We start from the raw sequence: 17,536 nt of genomic DNA on the forward strand, positions 1-17,536 counted from the left end.
GAATTCACACTGTAATGTCAAACAAATGATTATCATACATTAATAGAAATTAAGTTTTACATAGCACAGAAGGCTATAGCACCAGATCATGCCAACTGATGAGAACTGTTAGTTCTCTGAATGTCTTATTTTTATTACTGTGGGTCACAGCAATCTATGTTTTACATAGTATTGAATTTTTTTTAGCTACTACTTTAAAAAGCAGATAAGGAAAATGGGCTTATAAGTCTTAAGTCCTTGAAGACACATAATTGTCTTAGAATGTGATAACTTTTGTAATTATCAAGATTAATAATATAGTCTTAAAAAAGAAATTCTGTACTTGAAAAATGAAAGTAAAAGAATGTAAAGAAAATTAATATATTTACTGAAGTTTCAATACAAACCATTTTACCTTATAATATTGAGTCATAAAAACTAAAATTTGATAAAACCAGAAAAAAAGAATGAATATGCATACCACCCCACATTTACAGTAGAGGTGAAGTTGCAGAAAAAGGAAAAGTTACCAGCAGTCATTCTTTTCATATGAGGAAAATTTAGACTAACTAGAGCTATTTCATAAATGCAAAAATAATAATTTGGCCTAAAGTTAAATTTTCAATATAGTTTCTTTTTATGAATAACATCATATAATAGACTTTGAAATTATTTAAGAATTGGATTGTTACAGATTAATTTCTTTTTTTTATTATTTGACATGAAGCAGGGAGCATCTGTTGGCAAAACATGAACTTATTTTTTCCCAAATTATGCACATAGCTGGCTTGAGATTTACTTTTCTTCGGTTATTCTAGTAGAAGAATTCAAGTAGAAGAAAGAAAGCATCATTAATTATGATTAAACTCTTCTACATTTTTGGATGAGAAATATAAAATGTCCACTGATAATTTAATTTATAAATTAGTGCACTTTTGCATAATCACTAGTTAGAGCAAATGAATGCCTACATGTTTTAAATATATTTAAATAAATTTGTGTAGCTTCCTTGTCTTCCATTCCTTTCCCTCCTTTCCCTCGATACCCAAAAAGAGGAGTTACTGCAGGACTCACAAATTTCATAGTGATTTGTTAACATGATGAAAAACTAAATTGGCTTTTCTAAATCCAAAATATTTACTGTGCCTTTGAAAAGTAAGAAGTGATTTATAGTTGCAAAATCATATCTTCCCTGACTAGGAATCCTGAGTATGAATGCTGTATTATACTTTCATGATGTTGCTTGATCAGGGTTTGTTCTTTCTGGGGGTAGGGGTGGTTTGGGGGGAGAGGCCCCGTAAAGAGACGAGGCACATGAGCTGTGATGGGTACGCACCAGAGGTAGATCCAGCCACAAGCGGCCAGGCAGAGGGGATGGGGGTGGAACAGCTGGTCAGTGGTGGGATATTCATTTGGTGGTTTATTCTGAAAGGTCTGGCATGAGCTAGGACAGTAAAACTTAGTGGTTGCAAGTCTGGGATTGGGCAGTCTTCAGGGAGACTGGATCAGAATGGAAGATAAGAGCAAAGAAGGGCACCAGTTTCAGGGGAAAGAGAATGGGTGATCCATAAAGGAACTCAGATACAGGAGACCAGACTGGCATCCAGGTGTTGGAGTGGAGACAAGATGCATTATTTATAACAACCAGATACAGTTTGTCTGGGGTAGAGGAGAGAGATGGAGCACATACAGCAAGGCCGTATGCACTAGTGAAGGTTCTGCCCTGCCTCCAGCTAGCAAAAGGAGTGTGGGGTGCAGAAACAGGGAATCAGAGAGGCTGTTTCAACTGTTACTGTGCTCCATGTTTCACTCTGTAGAATTTCCTTGTCTCTGACTGTGATTCTCTTTTAACAGTCGTCTCTGAACCACATTTTAGTCCACTGTATATCTCAATTGCCTTCAGTCCTTTCTGTAGTACAGTAGGGCTGTTATAAATAGACATGTGGTCTTATATTCTCATTCTAGGTTAAATATCTTCTGTGATAAGAACTCTGTCCTCTTTAAATTCAGTACTTCTCCAGCCTAACCTAACTCACCACAAAGCCATTTGTCCTTTTTCACAAAGAAGAGAAAGAGTAGCTGCAAATCTACACCTGTTGCCATCCCATGTGGCAAGCTTACTGCAGCTACAGTAGGTGTCTTTGTTCCCCAGATGCTCATTAGAGATCACCTGCCCTATGGACATGATTAAGGAAATGAAAGGGAAGGACAGGTTATGCCAAACCCTTAGTGAGATTGCTGCAAATAAACATGACCCTGCAAACCCAAGGTGAAGAACATTCTTGGCAAGGATGTCTATACCCTGGTCACTTCCATAGTCTAGACTGGAATCCTGGAAAAGGAGCCCCGACCTGTTTTTCAGATTAGCATTAAAACTCCTTGCTATCCTCGTTCTTCCATGCCACATTCAGCCTGTTACTGCCTGAATGCTTTTGCCTGACATCCAGTCAGATGGGCTGGGGTTTGCTGCTAGTTCTACTTGTACTTGTCTGACTCTTTCCAGCTTTTGATATCTGTGGTTATTTCCACTGAAACTGGGGTTCTTAATCATCATTTTCTATTGCTCCTCATCCCTGCCTGCTCCCACCTAACCTCTACTACTTTCATATTCCTTATGGCCAGGTCCTGATGCTTTCCTCACCCCATCCATCAGACTGCTGCCCTTGAATTCCTTCTTCTTTACAAATCCCTAGATTATAGATATAGCATCTATACCTAGGACCCCTGTTTGCCTGTGCTTGATAAAAATCCTAAATACATCCTTCAGGGTCTCCATCCTGTAAGCAGTCTTATTCACTGGGCTCTGAGGAGGTCACCTCGCCTCCGAATGGTGGTTCCTTGCTTACCCAACACCTGTCTTGTAGCAACTGCACTGACCTTCCTCTGTGTTCTCCCCATCTGTGGTCCATTGAAACCCGGAAATTGACATTTTCAGTTTCAGTCCAAGTTTTAATAAAGTGCATATTGAAGCTAAATTAGTATTTTAGAAGATTTGGAATTGCTTAGGGTCAGCATTTCATATGTTTTCAGCATTCCATTGTTTTTTAATTTTCCTAAATCAGGAAGATAAAATACTTTTATTTCTAAATTAGCTATTTGGCACTTAAACCTATTCTTTAGGATTTATTCCTTCCTTCCTTCCTTCCTTCCTTCCTTCCTTCCTCCCTCCCTCCCTTATTCCCTTCCTCCCTCCCAGGAACCATCAATCTCATGAAAGTCCTTACCTGTGGAATTTATGCTGATGAAAAATTTGACTTTGAATAAATTCAGACTAAAATATTTCCTGGAAATTATATCATACCACTCCCATCTTGATATGTAGAAAACTTCTTTCCAGATCATTTTTAGACAGCTTTTTAGGGGTTACCCTTCCAAACAACTTGTGCTGGAATTTGTGAGTTGGTGATTTTTTGTCATACTTTATAAAATTTTTATTCGCTTATTTTTCTCCTTAAGCATACTGTGTGTTTTCAAAATTATCATTTTGAGGTTAAAAAAATTCTCATTATCAGATGGGATAGTTCAGAGAAGTGTAGCATATCAGGCCTTATATGTCTGTTTCAGGCTGCTAACTAAAAATTAGAACAAACAAGTAGACTGTCTAATTACCTGTTTGATTTTTCCCAGGTGATGAAATTAGCTATTGTGCCTTTAGACACAAATAACTGTATATTAAAAATATTTGTTTTCCTTGCCCTTCTTAACTAGACCAGTGCTTCTAAACTGAGGAGGCATATCTTCTTTGCTTTTTTTTTTAGTTGTGATAAAAAAATACACATAAAAATATAAATTTCACCATCTTTATTGTTTTTAAGTACATTTCCACTAGTAATGCACAACAGTCCAATTTCTCCAAATCCTTGTTAATACTTGTTATTTCTGGTTTTTTTGTTAACACCATCTTTACATTTTGGACTATGTGGAGTTCTTTCAAGATGCCTGCATCTCATTGGCCAAGATTCTGAATTTCAAGTGGGGCTGGGTGTCTATATTTTCAAAAAGGGACAGAGGACAGTCTTTTCAACAAGTAGTGCTAGAAAAATGGATATCCACATACAAAAGCACAAGTTGGCCCTAACCTAACACCGTATTCAAAAATTAAGTCAAAATGGGTCAAAGACCTAAATGTGAGAGCTAAAACTATCTAAATCTTAGAAGAAAATATTGGACAAATGCTACATGACATTGAATTTGGCAATGATTTTTTTAGGTATGAAATCACAGGCACAAAAATAAAGTAGACAAATTGGGCTTCAAAGATGAAGAAAAAAAATTTTAATTTTGGGCATCAGAAGAAGAAACTATCAATAGTAAAAAAGGAACACACAGACTTGGGGGAAATATTTGCAAATCAAAATCTGATATGGGATTAATATCTAGAATATATAAAGAACTCATACAACTCAACAACAAAAACAAATAACCCTATTAAAAATGGCAAAGGACTTAGATATTTCCAAACAAGATACACAAATAGCCAATAAGCACATGAAAAGATGCTCAACATCACTGATCAGGAAAATGCCAATCAAAACTACATTGAAATATCACCTCATAATCAATAGAATAGATGCTACCAAAAAGATGCTACCAAAAAGAAAAACAGAAAATAACATGTGTTGGTAAAATGAAAAATTAAAAGCAGGGTCCCAAAGAGATATTTGTACACCCATATTCATAATAGCATTATTCATAAGAGCCAAAAGGTGGCAGCAACCCATGTCCATCAGTGGAAGGATGGATAGAAAAAATGCCATGTATATACACAATGGAGCATTTTTCAGCCTTAAAAAGGAGAGGAAATTCTGACATATTTACATTCATGCCAAGTGAAAGAAGCCAGTCACAAGAAGACAAATACTGTATGGTTCCACTTACATGAGGTACCTAATGTAGTCAAATTCATAGAGACATAAAGTAGAATGGTGATTTCTAAGGGCAGTGGGGTAGGAAAGAATCAGGAGTTATTGCTTAATGGGGACAGAGTTTAAATTTTACAAAATGAAAGGAGTTCTGGAGGTGGATGGTGTTAGTGTTTTGCAGCTATATGAAAATGTACTTAATGCCATTAACCTATATTCTTAAAAATGATTAAGATGGTAAATTTTTGTATATTTTATCACAATAAAAAATTTGAGGGAAAAAAGTGTCATAGGAGATTTTGATACACACCTCTCCCTGTCTGAAAACCACTAAACCAGACCAACAGTAGAATTATTTTGTACTGAAGAATGGTTTATAAACTTGACTGCTGTTCATCATACAATTCTTTAGGGATTCACTATGGAGTTCACAACATTTGAGCATCAGATCTTTTTTTTTAGTAAAAGGTTAGTATAGATTCTGGGCTTAATTCTATCAATGTTAATTAAAATATTAAGCATTTGTCTAAACTGTACTAATAAGCAAAGGTAAATTATATAAATTTTTATATTTTTTTATGTTTCTCTTCATGTCTCCCCTTAGCATGATAAAACAAAGGAAAAATTTAATTGTAGAAAATGATGCCTTTGTAGCCATTCTGTTTAAATCTCTTGCTTCTTCATTCATCAGTCTCCCTGCCTCCCTAAAGACTTTTATTTATAAGAACTTCAGATTTAAAAATAAGTAAACCTCCAGTTTAAACAAATAGCAGACTAGCTATACCTGATATAACTACTCCCAGCTTCCCATTTAAATTTTAATGATAATATCAACAATAAAAATTAAAGACAGCTGTAAATTTATAGCAATGATACAGAAAACTAGATGTCAAAGGTCACATCATCAATGGGATGGACTGAGAAACATGTTTTTGCCTTGTAGACTGCATGTTCCACATCCAAACAACAGAGATGGCCACAAACAGAGGGGGAAAGGGAAAAAATGACATGGATTCGTTCTACTGTCTAATGTACTGGCCAGAAAAGCATGTAAAATTCCCCCAACTGAACAGAAATATATTTCCTCAACCATCCACAGCTGAGATGCATTTTTTTTTCACCTTTCTGCCTTTATGAGGTTCTTTATTTTAGTATCCATTCAGAGATGAGAGTATTCATAAAACAATGGAGAGGAGAGTGGATCCCTCTGGAATGCTCAGTCACCAAACAAAAGCATTTGAGAAAAGGATTGACAATTTTTTGTTATTAAGTATTCTGTGGTCAGACAGTGTTGACTGTTAAAATTTCTACTCTTCAAGAATTTTTAGAGATAGCTGAATAATATTTTAGGAAGTAGCACGAACATTTGAGCTGTTTGTAGGGCACAAAGTTTAGGATATGTAATGTTTATTTTAAATGTTATAAGGAAGGAATATTATTGGATTAAAATGCATGCTTTCAAGAGTATACTGCAGAAAAACCAACTACAATTTTTTTCTGATTCTCTACCTTAGTCATAATATTGGACTAAACGGCAAGTACGCCTAAGTGTGCATTGTGGATTGTTCTAGGGCAGACTCATAGGCCAGCTCTTCAAGTCTAAATCCATCTTGGGACATCTTGCCAGAGGCAAGGGAAACTGAAATAAAGAACAATCTACCCACCCAGAATCCTGGTAATAGCCCTTGGATTTCTTGATCTCCCTTAAGAACCACTAAATACAAATATCTATTTGGGACCTATGAAGAGAAATTACAAACTAAGGAAAAGGATGTCTTGCCCTGAGAGCTCAGTGTAGAAACAGATTTCAGAGAATTTTTTTTATATGGTTCAGGGTAAAACTTGAGAAGTGATATTGCTTCTCTTCTCAAAAAAATGCTTAAGTACATAACCAACCTCTTTGAAACATAGTAGAAACCTGTAAGGGGAGTAAATAGGTTTAGAATTAAAAGGCCAGAGAGAATAGCTGAAATAAGGAAGGAAAAGGGATCTTAGAAACTTATTATAAGAGGTTTCTTAAAACTATAAGAGGGAAGCAGTTAAGGAGCAGAAATCATTTAAAACTAAAGTACATGAGAAAGAAAATAAGTAAAATAGGATAAAGAAAAGACTAAGAAAGAACTGCTAGATACAAAAGTCAGAGATTGGAAAAGCAACCTAAAAATTACGATTCTAGGGGGAAAAAACTAATAGAAATAAAAGTAAAAATAAAAGTTAATGTATGCCCAGTTAATTGAGAGGTGAATCAACAAGTTTGTTTAATGAAGAAATAGAAACCTGATTCATAACCATTGGTGGAGGGGCAAAGAAAGTAACAAAATTATGAATTTCTTGTCTTGCTTGGAAGGTAGGAAAACAGACTCAGGAGTCAAGAGTTTGGGGGCTTTTGTTTGCTTTGGGGGAGTTGTTTTAGTTAGAGATATATGGTTGTGAGAAGCAACCCCTAGTAAAATTATGCATAGGATTCCCATATTCCAGATCACCACAAGAGCAAAGACAGAAATCAAAGGAAAAGGAAGCTCCCAAATTAGAAAACATAAAGCAAAAATCTTAAACAAGTGTATCAGCTATGACAATAAGTATAAATGGATTAAATTCTTCTATAAAAGCTAAAATTAATAAAAAAAAAATTTTTTTACTGCTGCAGCTATATTTTTATCCAAAAAAAAAAAACCTAAAACAAAATGACACAGAAAGGTTAATAATATAGGATTTATATCTGATAAGTGTGAACAGAAAGAATTTGTTACACAGGGAAAACCTAGACTTTTATTAGGTAAAATCCATATTAAAGACATAGAGGTTATACATAAATATGTGTAAAATGAAATAGCATCAAATCATATATATTTAAACTCTAGTTAACAAGGATCAACAGGGCAAACACATTTGAAGTATAGAACCTTATACATATAACTGTATGTCAGTAACATAAAACTTACAAAATAGCACTGATAATTTGATATAATTAATAACATTTAAAATAAACATTACATATCCTAAACTTTGTGCCCTACAAACAGCTCAAATGTTTGTGCTACTTCCTAAAATATTATTCAGCTATCTAAAAATATTTGAAGAGCAGAAATTCTAACAGTCAACATTGTCTGACCACAGAATACTTAATAACAAAAAATTGCTAATCAACCTGTGAAAGCTCTCTTAAAGGGAGGAAAAAAATCAAAGAGGAAAATGAAAATTTCACCTATAGACTATTTGGAAGGAAAAAGAAGAAAGTATCAAAATTTGTGGTATAAGCTTTCTTTTAATAGGTAACTTCACCTATTTAAGAAGACAAAATAAATAAGCCATACATTCAGAATAAAAAATTATAAAAAGGAAGAAAAGCAACCTCTTAGAAACCTAAAAGGATTTCACAATAACAAAAGAAAATAGAAAAGGAGTATAACTGATGTTTGAATCCAGGAACTGGTTCTTTGGAAGTAGAAATGAACATTATAAAACAGAAAAACCTCTGGTAAGCTTGAGGAACAGAACAATACTAAAAATCATAATTGAAGTTTGCTCTCAAAGAGTATAATAATTTTTAAAAGATTAGAGAATACTGTATACAGTTTTATTCTAATAAACATGAAAATCTAGAAGAAATAGAAAGTTTTCTAGAATCTATAAATTTTGAGAAGAAAATTCCTTTTGAATCCAAAAAAGTACCAATAGTAATCTATTCTAGGAAGAAAATATCTATATTTATACCCAAAGATGTATGTGAACAATATTATTTGAGAATAAGAATTACATCATTAAAAATGCATCCTGAAGCCATAGTACATGAGATAGAATCAGAGCTGTGTAAATTTAAATGAGATACTAAACATCTGTGAACCTCAGTTTCCTCATCTATAAATGGGTATGGCATATATAGTGAACTATCCATTTTATTTCATAATTTTGTTTTATGAAGACCTTGGTCTAAAAGAAACGCTGAATTCCCTCTGTGCAAAAACATGCAAAAATATATAAAACTGAAGACTCCAAAAATTAGGGCCTGAAAGAAGCTATACAAAAGGTGAGTATTTTTGGCATTTTGATGGGTTTTATTTAATTTGTTATAAAATATTTAATAGAGTATCAAGATACAGGAATGGTGAATAACTTTTTCTTTAAAGCAATTACAATATTTGAAGGAAATGGAAGTGGGAGGTTCAGTGAAGCATGTGAATATTTTCTTTCTATTCATCCATATCCATGTAATATGCTTTCAGTTTATGTTCTAGTAATATATGCATAGTATATAATTTGAAACCAAAATGTGAGGCTTTTTTACTGAAACTGTCTTTAACACCACTACAAATGGGTGATAAAAAGTTGTCATATACCTATATATTCAGGTCAATATGTAGGTATCTAAATATCTATAAATATGCTGTTAAATTTTTGCATATGATAGTCATAGCTAAAAGTTAAAGCAAAATGAATATATATTGAGGATTGAGTATATTTGTTTTAATATATGACACTGAAGAATGAACTAAAATTGTGAAGAAAATCTTAATTTAGAAATCCATTATGCAATTACAAGGAATATGTTACAATTATTATAATGGTGAGACTTCATGTCAGCTTTTTATATTTTATGATGACACTAAAATATTCTATTATGTAGACAAATTAAGAGTTTCATGCTATTTTGATGATTAGGTATATGATCTTCATCCTTAGGATTAAACATGACATAATTGTCTTAAATTCTTACTCTTTAGAAAAATTGAGTAAAGGTAAATATTATCTTCCAGAGAAAAAGAAAATTCTATTAGACCTAATGGTTCTAACAATAATATTAAAACTGTATTTTACAGGTAAGATTTTATACACCGTAGAAAAGAGAACATTCTGAAGACAACATATAGAAAAAGAGGACACATGCTTTTTCAATATGTCTGGTTTTCATAGATTCAAAAACTCCTTTCTTTTTATATGTAGATTTCAGATCAAGAGATCTAATTAAAGAATCACTTGTCAACAGGCATTCTGTGCATCTTATCACATGCAAATTTTGTATAGTAATATTGCCAACCATAATCAGCTTAGAAAAATGTAGTTCGGGTTTTGCTAATAAAGACTGAATATATTTAAATATGTCATAGAATGTATTTCAGAGTAGGCTAGAATCTATTGTAAATTACTCTGTCGGTTGCATCATCACTTGGGTAATGAAATTGACTGTAATGCTAGAGTCTGCACTGAGTTTATTTCCTTCTGTTTTGAATATTTGCTTTATTAACATTAGACAGTGAACTCTTCTATATTCAAGACTTTATATTGTATAAGAAGGAATTTTCTTAGCAAATCAATCAATGGTTTTGAAAAAAGATTCATTATTCTTAGCTGTCTGCAGAGTATAAAAAACAAGCTACAAGTAGATGAAGGAACTCTCTACCTTTCACTTCAGTTTATTTGCTTATTGCTTTTTTTTCCTGTCTTACCCTCCAAGAACCAGTTATAGCTACTGAAGCAGTCCCTATTTCTGACATTAAATATTCTTAGAACTCTTCTTGTGGTAAATTATTAAGCACATTCCACAATGACTGTGGAGGTAGTTGGGTAACTGAGCAAAGCCATTTTGGTGTCTAATAAACCATAACTACCATTCTCACTGTGTCGTAGAACTAAATATGCCCTTATAACCTTCTGTAGTGATTGAAACCTAGGGCAGTAAGCTGTTAGAGCTTAAAGACAACCACAGAGCCCACTCACCAGGCATGCCTTTCATTTCCTGTGTGAAGGAGCCAACCAAAGCCACCAAGCAAACCAGCGGCCTATGAGTCCCACCAACGACCCGCGGAGCCGGGACAAGAAAGAACTTCTCTTTTCTGATTCCCAATAGAAAGTATTCTCTTCTCAGAATAGTTTCTTTGAGAAATTCTCTTTTAAAATGTGAAAGTATAGGCATATTAAGTATACCAAAAATTCCAAAGGACTATTGAACATAAAAATATAAATTTATCATAAATTCTACCTAATATCAGTATGTTAGCAAAAAAAATGAATGATTCAAATACCTTGGTTTTATTATTGGTTTATTCATTATTATGCTTCCTGAGAAAGGCTCTTTAAGACCAGTTTAGATGGCTCAGGTCATTTTTCTTTAAGCTGGGAGGGGAATTTGTTATCTTTTATTCACTTAAGGCTACTGACATTGTGATATCTGGGTAATTGAAGTCAAAGAATTTTAGGTGCAAGGAATTAGACCTAATCAGTATGTTCCACAAATCATCAGCATCAGAATCACTGGGGAATTGGTTAGAAATGCAGAATCTCAGCTTCCCCTTCCCTAGATCTAGACCTGCTAAATCCAAATCTGTGTGTGTACAAGATCCTGGATGAACCTGAAGCATATTAGAATTTGAGAAGCACTTACTTAGAGAGTTAGCAATCTCAGAATCTGGTCCTGTTGTCATTTTCCTCGTCTCTTCTTGCCTTCCTTTTTTCACCTCCCACCCCTATCCCCTGCCAAAAATAAAAAAAAGAAAGAAACATAAAAATATCAGTGTGTACTTCAATAAGCAAAAAGAAGTTCAAGACCAAAGTGTGTAGAAGGGAGGAAGAGGAAATATATCTCTTCATTCTGAGATGGCAAGGGGCATATTGGCTAATTAATTGCATAGCTTTGGAATATTTTTAGTATCTAGCAGATCTACATTCTCTTTACTCTTCTAGGTTCCCTCAGTCATTATTCACATTGGTCCCTGTTCCCAAAACCAAGGTTGTGTAACTGTAGTGAGACATGGCATACAGGAGTTAATTATACAGTGTTGAATTTACAGAGGGTGAGCCACAAATCATGAAACCCAGGGACTGCCTGTTTCAGTTAAGGACAGAGAAGCAAAGGATTTATTTTTTAGTTATGTAACCTGGGAACCACTATGAATAACAGGCATTATGAGGCAAACTAGAAATGGTTGTGATTAAAAGCAAAGTAAAATACCTGAGTCCAGGCCTTGTATAAAGATGTCTCTAGTAAATTTTTCTTGTAGTGAGTGAGGAACAACGAATGTAGTGATGAAGAGCTTAGATTCTGAACTAAAACTTTCTTGGTTTGAAACCCAGCTCATATACGTCTTGGCTGTATGACTGTGGGCAAGTTAGTTAACCTCTCTAACCTCTTCTTAAGAAAATAGAGCAAAAAAAACCAACAATACCTACCCCATGGGGTTATTAAAAACAGTAAGTGAGAAAATCTATATAAAAAAGATTTAGCACAGTTCCTGAAACACAGTTCATACTCAGTAAGTGTTAGGTTAGGGGATATTTATTTGTTTGTTCATTTGTCCATTAAGATTCTTATCAGTTTCCCTGGTGAACAACAGCATTATCTTACGGAGTTTTTCTGGAACTCGGCTGTGGTTTGTCACCACGACAAACAACTGTGGCTTTAACTACAAGGAATTTTGGGGGGCTAAAGGGTGAGGGTCTGTTCATCACCTCTGGAATGATGCCCACTCTGCTGGCTGTGGTAGTAGTAGGAGCAGGAGCAAGTGTAGTGAAAGAAAATGAGGAATATCTACAGTCCCTGAGTCACTTAGATTCTGAATGGAAAGAGATGAGATAGACATGAACATCAGATGGTTCCAAAACAATTTGTTCATGGGTTAAAATTACATAGGATAAATGAAGATGTTGGAGTGATTGAAAATCAACCACCCATATTGATCATTAACAGCTTTACTTCAGGTGCCTTCTACAAAGAAGGTTGGGGAGAAAGAACTATTAGACCTATTAGGCAAAATTATAGCTTGACATGTACTAACGATTTGTTTTTATCCCTTTTTAAACATACTTTTGAATCCTGATGTAGAAGCCAACTAAGCACTAGAGGACAGAAATCGAGGAAGTGCTAATACTGATTCAATTAAAATAGCTGCCAGCCTTGACCCCTCACTGTGGTAATGTGAACATAGAGGGCAGACCAGACAGGCCAAGAAGGGTGCTCAGAGAGTGTTCTGTGATTTCACCATTCCTCTCTATGTTGACTACTTTCGAAAATTTTCAAAGGAATTCAAGCTTTGAAGAAAATATTTTAAGTAGAGGAAGTTTATAATATTAAACAAAAGGGCTGTAAATTAGGTGTTAAGATGAAACATTATAGATACTGGGGTATTTTCCCTCTTCAGGAACTTGGAAATAAAAGGTAGCTAGATCTATAGTCGTGTAGAAAACAATGTTGGTTCCCTGTTCCCTATCCCCTGTGGCCCCTGCTTTTTTGTCAGCAGGTCTGGAAGAGGCAGGTGAGGAGCTGACCTAGGGCTAGGAAGGGCAGAGCATGGGTAGAGTGGATAGTAGGAAGGCAGTCAGCAGCAGTTGCATTAACATATGAGGAAGATGAAAAGACCCTGAATTAGGGCCCTGGTAGTAGAATGAGAGGTAGATGGTTTTCAAAGGTTCTTTGAAAAACTGTCATGGACATCTTTAAAATGGAGAAAAAAAAAAAGACTGGTCAGAAATAAACACCTAGGGTCATCTCTAATTCTAAAAACAAGGGAATGTGAGCATCTGACTGGATGGCTAAACGTCGCGTGAGGGTCACTTGGGGACCTGGCTAATAATTGAAGCCTGGGATCCCCTTCAGGTGTCTGGCTCAGTATCTGGTCCTCTCTCTTATCTGATTTACTTTCTCTTTGCTTCTTTTCCACAGTGCCCACGTATCCCAAGTCAACAATGTTTCAACAACTGGAGAGTAAGTTATTTGGGTTGGCTCTTCCCCTCTTTTCTCACTTAGTAAACAGAAAAGTATTCTAATGGTGTGTAGTATTGGGAGACCAATATCAATAGGCAATCAAGGATAATTTTTAAAACTACACAGAGATGACTAAATAAGAGCCCTGTGTGGTATGCAACTAGAGACAGTTCAGTCATTTAAACATATGAGAGTTTTATTTATTTCAGTGAAAATAATCTCAGAGTCAGTATTTGTAAATCAGTCTATGTGCTTTGGGGGTCTTCTTGCAGTGGAAGATGCAATTAAGGGTTGAAGTATTCACTGCAGCTTTACTTCTTCGCTAATTTTAATCAGCCTACATTTATTGAGAACCTGCAAGATGTCAAGCATAGTGGTAGGTGTGTAATGTCAAGTAATGTTTGGGCTCTGCCGTAAGGGACTTGACATTCTAACGGAGACACAGAAGAGAAATTGAATTAGTGATGGCAGTAAGTCCTTCTGCCATAGGGCAGTGGCAGTGCTCTGTTATGTCCATCACATGTCTTTTTCCTCCTAAGGCTACCAATTGTGCTTAGACCACAATCTAAACTTTGTTTACCTGCCTTTGCCTGCTTCTCTGACCCCACTGCTCATTATGCTACAAGCACATGACCTTCTGTTTCTGGAACAGGCCAAGCTTCTATCTGCCACAGAGCCCTTGCACTGGCTGTTCCTCCACCTGGCCATTCACTTTCTTACCATTCTGCTCTTTGTTCACCGTCTCATCGGAAAAGCCATCCCCAGCTATCCACAGTAATTCTCCAACCTCATAGTCTGTTTGGTAGCAAATTTATCACTCTCTGAAATTTCTTGATTTATTTTGTGTCTGGCCTCATAATGATTATGTAAGTTCCGTAAACACAGGGGCCTTGTCTGTCACATTCTTGGCTGTATCTATAATACCTAGAAGGGTACATGGCATATATCAGGCACTAAATATATATTTGTGAATAGTTCCTTGCCCAAAGACTTTCCATTACACCCACCTCTCTTCTTTGCTGGGACTCAGGTGGGCCTCTTTGCAGCATCTTCTATGAGCAGAGCTGAGGTGGGAGTGGAGGGGAAGATGTGATGTGATAGGAAGTGAGAAGTATTAGAAGAACCACTAACTGGCATAGAATTTGGATCTAATAGGATGAATTGGGTTTTTTTTTTTCTTCATTAGGCAAGGAAGCAATCAAAGGGCAGGACTGACTTCTCTTGGCTTTGTGAATTTTAAAGAGATTCCAGAATTATACCCAGACTCATGTGTCTGTGCCTGTGTGTTTTCTGATAACCTTTACTTCTTGTATGTCTTGTATAGTTGGAAAAAGTGGGGTTGGTCTGTATGTACTTATTAATTTACTCATATTTCTGTGTACGCCTATTAGGTAATGTTATAATTATTGGGATATGGTGTTCTAAATAGGGACGGTCTAATGCCCTAGTTAGACTAGACTTGCTCATTGTTTTAAAGTAGTTTTACTGAAATTACTATGAGTCTATTATAAAACTACATTTAGAAATCTAAAATTCTTCAATTTTTTAAAACACATTTTATTGAAGAAAATGCATTTCTCAATATGAACATTTAAACAATACACATGTGTTCTTTTTTTAAATTTTCACAGCTTTATTGAGGTATAATTGATATATAAAAACTACACATTTAATGTATACAAATTGATGAGCTTGGATGTGATTCTTTTTTCAAGTGAAGGAAAACATGCTCTGAGGAGTGTAAGATTAGAAATATCTGTGCCAGCTTATTCAGAATTAAATAGTGTGATGATGAAAAGTTTAGATACATGGAAAGATTTGGTCCTTATGAAGAAATGATACCTTAGTTATCTTATGCACTCTTTTCAGCCCCTGTGCTCACCTATTTTCCTCAGGTTGAGCAAAGGAAATTTATCCTTCCATCTTCAGTAATACATATTGAGGTGTTTGCATGAATACAGCTTTAATTATGTTTATATATATATCACAATTTAATTGAATAAAGGCTTGGAAAGATTTTGCTCTTCTGTTGGTGAATACTTATTGTTCTGGTGAGGTGTTCTTTTTTAATAGCATTATTCCCTATATAATTTTATCTTAAAGGGATTCTATATAGACAATAAGCATCATAAAATCATTTGCTTTGTAAATCATACTGTCTTCCTCTGCAGCACTAGTATGAGATCTGGAGGAAACTCGCCTTTGTAAGGATAGGTCCATTATTATTATGAGGAAAAAATCTTTCCACATTCTGCCTTATGTTAAATGGCCCTTCTTTACTGAATGCCTCCTGTAATTGCTGTGAGCTAGACTTGCTGTGAGCATTTCAGTAATCCTGGACTAACAAAGATGAGAAACACCGTTATCATATTGGCAGAATTGGTTAAGTTTTGTTTTTAACATGCAGTGCAAGTATTTTGAGATTAATGCCATGTACCACCTTTGCTCATGTAGCTGTAGTGGTTCTTCCATTGGAAATACCATTATTTCCAAAATTATGGGCACATATATTTAAAAGCAGTCATTGATAAATGTGATTACTTGATTGACACTCAATCTTTTTCACTAGACTATTGGAAAGAACCATCCGTTCAGCTGTAGAACAGCATCTCTTTGATGTTAATTGTTCTGGAGGCCCAAGTTCAGAGGACTCAGAATCTGGAGCATCATCAGCATCTTCTACATCTGCCAGACACCGACGACACCAATCCAAAGAGCAGGGTGAAGTTCGACATGGCAGAGATGTGTGAGTTGGTATTAGTACTTCTTGTTTGCATTTTCTCTTCTTCTTTTAAAAATGTGCACCTAAATGAGTCACTGTGGCACACAGACCCTCCCATTTGAGTATTTAGGTTAAAACTTTGAAAGTTTCTTTTAAATTAGCTAACTAAACTTAGCTAACATTTGGAAATTCATAGGTGAGTGAATAAATTTCAGTTTTGTCTAAATGTTTCATTTCATCTGGACATGTTGTAGGAAATCATCTCTGATTTACTACATTTCGTGGCTTCCGCATGAATATCTTATTTAGAGGTATGCTGAACCACTGGAGAAAAAAATTGCCATAAGCCTGTCCAGAGATTTTTTTTTCTTGCTAGACAACATGCATTTAGCTATTAGACTAGTTTATGAACCACCAGATTTCCCTACTGTATTTTGACCTGATTAAATGCTAGAATATCACTATAATATTCTGACCATTGATTATTTGTTTTAATATAAGAAAGGTTGAGCTTAATCTGATTAAAAGAGGAAATGCTTGTGTCCTTCATTATTATAATGACTAATATTAAGGCATCCCCACAGCATGAATTTCAATAATAGTATTATAGGGAGCTTTATTCTCCATTAAGAGACTTGATAAAATACCAATGAATAATTACCAGTCATATTATTGAGTAATCATGATTTAAATTGTCAAGAAAAACAAATGTATATATAATCAATTATATTCATATTATTTTTCCCAAAATTTTAAGTTTATTTTTATCTTCTGTAGCATTTAGTCTCTATAAAAGTTGTTTTGAACTCCTTATTAAATGTCAAAGACTAAACCAGATCATAGTCCCCTCATTCTTTTTGCCTGAATTCATAATCAAAGTCTTTATAGAAAAAAGAAATTTCTTTTTGCTTGAAGACACTAAAGATAAATAGTGTAAATAAATTCCATGCTGCACATCATCTAGCTGCTTCAGGGTTATATTAACAAATGTAATTTTAGAAACAAAACAGTTTCAAAGTTTTTTAAAAAAAAAATTCCACTGATTTTTTGAAGTGACAAAAGCAGCACTCTTTTAAAAAACCATTTATCTTGGAGCTGGTGGGAAGAAGAGAATGCTATAATATTCCCTTTAGAAAATGGAAAAATTACAGGAGACATTTACGTTTAAAGTGAGCTACTGACTAAGCTTCAGAGAAAGTGTTTAGGAGTATAATTCGTTTCTGTACCACTTACACTGTGTTATACAGCAAGAACAAATCATTTAACATTGTTCTTATC

General features: G+C 34.7%; 1 protein-coding gene across 14 annotated transcripts in view; it reads left to right on the forward strand.

Annotated features, from left to right (window-relative positions):
- Positions 1-17,536, forward strand: part of FAM13A (family with sequence similarity 13 member A) — a 320,862-nt gene that overhangs the window by 238,850 nt on the left and 64,476 nt on the right. For 13 of the 14 annotated variants that reach the window (XM_037020137.2, XM_037020139.2, XM_037020138.2 and 10 more), the window contains 2 exons: positions 13,495-13,536; positions 16,106-16,282. In XM_037020137.2, coding sequence (XP_036876032.2) covers positions 13,495-13,536; positions 16,106-16,282 — 219 coding nt within the window. The remainder of the gene's footprint in view (positions 1-13,494; positions 13,537-16,105; positions 16,283-17,536) is intronic. The other variant, XM_017673884.3, reaches the window with a different exon arrangement.

The sequence above is a fragment of the Manis javanica genome, chromosome 5 (genome assembly GCF_040802235.1).
Source record: "Manis javanica isolate MJ-LG chromosome 5, MJ_LKY, whole genome shotgun sequence".
In the NCBI taxonomy this organism is placed as follows: domain Eukaryota; kingdom Metazoa; phylum Chordata; class Mammalia; order Pholidota; family Manidae; genus Manis; species Manis javanica.